The sequence below is a fragment of the Geospiza fortis genome, unplaced genomic scaffold, assembly GCF_000277835.1.
Source record: "Geospiza fortis unplaced genomic scaffold, GeoFor_1.0 scaffold244, whole genome shotgun sequence".
NCBI classification, from domain to species: domain Eukaryota; kingdom Metazoa; phylum Chordata; class Aves; order Passeriformes; family Thraupidae; genus Geospiza; species Geospiza fortis.
In genome coordinates, this window is record NW_005054370.1 from 3,156,134 (window position 1) to 3,159,688 (window position 3,555).

Genomic DNA, 3,555 nt, shown 5'->3' on the forward strand with positions numbered 1-3,555 from the left:
TCAGGCGGGCGCGGGTGCCCCTGAGGAGACGGGGGAGATGGCGGAGAGGGAGTCGGGGTCTGAGAGCAGCGAGGAAGAGACCCTGCCCTCCTTCGCCTACCTGCTGCAGCCGCCCCCATGCCTCGGCGAGCCGAGCCGCCCGCGGTCGCCATCTCCTGAGCCTGAAGTGGCAGAGGTTGTCGAGATGGTGAGCAGCGGGAGCGAAGAGGGAGTGGACGTCGTCCCTTCGCACGAGATTGTCAAGATGAGGGTGGGAGCGGAGCCTGAGCCTTTCAACTTGGGCGCCGATGATGAAGGAGAGGCATCTGGGCTTTGTGCTACTGGTGACCTGATGGCTTCTGGGAGCGAAGGGCTTCGGCAAGACCTGACGCCGTCTGGAGAAGTAGCTTGTAATAGTGAGACTGGTACACGCAGTGTTGGGACATCCTCCTTGTGCTCCTTGCCAGTCGACTCTGACAGGCCTAGTAGCCCCCCGGTAAGCAGAGAAAGGCCAGAAACATCGCTCCCTCTCAAGAAGCGACAATATAGTCAGAAGGAACGGGAGGCAATCTGCCAGAATGCGTGGCAGAGAAGGAAAGAGCAAGAAGCAAAGACGAGGAAGCAGGAGGAGGAGAAAGAGAGGAAGAGAGCCGTTGCCAAGATGCTGAAAGCTCAGCGGCCAGGAGAGTGCCAGAAATACATAACAGTGGTGCTAGATCCAGGTAGTTGTCCTCACAGCCTGCTGCTGCCTTGTACTGATTGTTGTCTTCTCTCTCTGGAGGCCTGACCCGTGCATCGATTTCAGTCATCTTACAGGTAGAAGGTGGCAAGCAGATCCTTAGTGCTTTGCAGGCTGCCAATTATTCCTGTGTGTTTGAGAACCACGCTGTTCCCTGCAGCATCACCTGGAGGAGAAAGACAGTGACGTCACAGGTATGTGAGCAAAATTTTTATAATTTCATCCTTTTCCTCATGTCTTATTTGCAGTCATTAGTAATTGTATTTAGTAGCCCAAGTGAACACCTTCTAATTTCCCTGCTCAGAGATTTGAGTGGGAGTCTGAGTGAATTCTAAACAGACTGGCCTGTTTGTTTTCATATCTGAACAGATGGGAGGAGGAGATGAATGGACAGAAGAACCAAATGTTCTGGTTCTGCTTGGCTTGGAGGAGTTTTTGTCCATGGCTCACAGCTACAAGCAAGTGAGAATGCTTATGACTTTTGTGCTCCTGAACATGCCTTGATGTAATACCAGTGTTTTGCCATCCCTCTTAGTGGCAGGAAGGTTTTGGTATGGGAGGAATGCAGGGTTTCACTGAAACAGAAATCTGGGTGTAGAAGCCATTAATGGGCTGTATAATGTTAAGTTCTGACAAGCTTTCTTTGCTAGTTAAAATTTTTCACACATTCCTCTGAAGAGTCACATTGTTACATCGAGTGGGTTTATTTTTTACTTTTCCTTCTTTCTGCAGACCTACAACCAGGGCAATAATTTGCTGTGCTTCTCTGTATACCTCAACATTGTTTAACTCCTTATTTTTCCCATTCATCTTTTTAGAATGCTGATGGCTGTGCAGAAAGGCAGAAGGAGACCCTGCAGAGCTATGTGGCTCGTACGATGGAGAAAATGCCTGGGAGAATTCTGGCTCTGGCAGTAGTTGGAGTAGAAAATTATTTCAGGTCAGACTTCTTCCCTCCAAATGTTTCTGTGTTTTCTCTGGCCTTGAAAAATGTCATAGGTGTTTATGTTAATTCTTTCTAGCAAAGACTGGAGTATAAGAGGTATCCCCAGAACTGCTCCACCACTTTTTAGACAGAAACAGAAGCAAAGGTCCGTCCAGACTGTCACCGCAGTCTTACTTTACTCTTTTTAGGTCTCTCCAAGTTCAGCCAAAACAAAGGCTGCGACAGACTGCAAGTGGGAATCAAGAGAAACGGGGAGGAAGGAGAAAAAAGGAATCTAAGGATTCTAACTTGGACTTATCCAGAATGGATGTGAAAGAAGTGAGTGCTTTTAAAACACATGCAACCATCATCTGTTGTCTCCCAGTATTTGAACATTTGACCCAGTCACACAATTTTGTACATGGGAGTACGTGGCTGTCATTATTCATTTATCCATCCGTCTATGGACAGAACTCTTTGGGTTCAGCTCCCCACTGCTCAGTCATGTACCTGTTTCCACAGAGACTGATGTGTCTCATTCACCTGGATACTGATGTCAGGCGCAGCACCTCTTGCCCTTCATGGCCCATTGGCAAAGGCCATTGGTGGTGGCTTGTTCATAACAAGAGCCGCAGAGGAGCTGAGGCAGCTTAGAGGACACTGAGGTGATATTAACTGTCAGGAGACAGACTGCCCCTAAATACTTCAGTGTCTTAACTGTTCCCAAAATGGAGAGTGAAGGTTCTTGTCCTATAGCAGGACATTTGTGACCCTTTTCTGCTTCAGACAAATATGGAATTTGATGCAGCAAGACTGATTGCGCCATTTGTTGTTCCCAATGGTGATACAGGCCCTGGTGGATCTGCAGCTGAGCACACAAGTCCAAATCAGCATTTTTGAGAGCAATGAAGAGCTTGGGGAATATGCCACTATGTTCACAAAAGCTGTGGCTGAAGCACCATACAAGTGAGTAAGCAGGGAGATTTGGTCCTACCTTTGGAGAGGCTGCACTTTGAGCTACTGGGAAGGAATAGCAGATACAACACAGGATATAATGGTTCCTAAAGGTGCAGGTGACAGAGCATCTGCTCTTGCAGCTCCTTCAACAAAGGACTTGTTCTTGAAATTGATGTCCTGCCGCAGAGGGATCAGGACAAACCCTGGTTTCATAGTCACAGGCTGGTTTGGGTTGGAAGGGACCTTAAAGATCATGTAATCCAACCTCCTGCCATGGGCAGGGACATCTTCCACTACACTGGGTTGCTTAGTGCTCCATCTAACCTGACATTGAATGCTTCCAGGGATGGAGTATCTGCAGCTTCTTTGGGCAATTTATTCTGGTGCCTCACCACCTTTGGCTTTCACACTGGAGCCTTGACATCAAGTAGAGCTCTTGTTCTGAGCCAGATTTTTGGAGTGGGAAGGGAATGCGAGTAGGGTTGGCTCTTAGAGTGCCAGCTTTTCTTCTTCAGTGTGTAATGAAGAGACATTCCTGAGAATGAAACACTTGATTCTTTCCATTGATAAGGGAGGACAGCAGCTTGTTGCACAGTGATAGCTAAGAAAGCCATCTTGTGCAGTCTCACGCAATCCTGGCATTCCTATCACAGCAGCTGCTGGATTTTCATGTCAGCCATGACAAGAGATGAGCTGTCATTAAAAATGACATCTAAAAGTGCTTTGTTATGGTTGACAGCCAGAAGGTGAATTTTTGTTTACCACTTTGTCTGCAAGTTGGCTTGTGTCAGGATTGCTGCTGAGTATCAGATTGTTTATTTTTCAGGAGCAATCTGGGTCTTAAAGAAATTGGTAGTGCATGTAAAGAAAACAGGGTCAAATTATTCATGTTTCCTTTGATGCCAGTTGTGTCTCTGACAGCTCAAGTGAGGGACGGCGCTCTGGCTCTGTGACA

At 47.4% G+C, this 3,555-nt stretch overlaps 1 protein-coding gene across 2 annotated transcripts in view; it reads left to right on the forward strand.

Moving 5' to 3' along the window:
- The first annotated feature begins 35 nt into the window (after positions 1-35).
- The window catches only part of EME1 (essential meiotic structure-specific endonuclease 1), a 4,869-nt gene continuing 1,349 nt past the window's right edge, over positions 36-3,555 (forward strand). The window contains exons 1-6 of one of the 2 annotated variants that reach the window (XM_005424640.3): positions 36-701; positions 785-912; positions 1,088-1,180; positions 1,537-1,658; positions 1,853-1,982; positions 2,494-2,609. In XM_005424640.3, coding sequence (XP_005424697.3) covers positions 38-701; positions 785-912; positions 1,088-1,180; positions 1,537-1,658; positions 1,853-1,982; positions 2,494-2,609 — 1,253 coding nt within the window. In that variant the 5' untranslated portion in view covers positions 36-37. The remainder of the gene's footprint in view (positions 702-784; positions 913-1,087; positions 1,181-1,536; positions 1,659-1,852; positions 1,983-2,493; positions 2,610-3,555) is intronic. The other variant, XM_031059937.1, reaches the window with a different exon arrangement.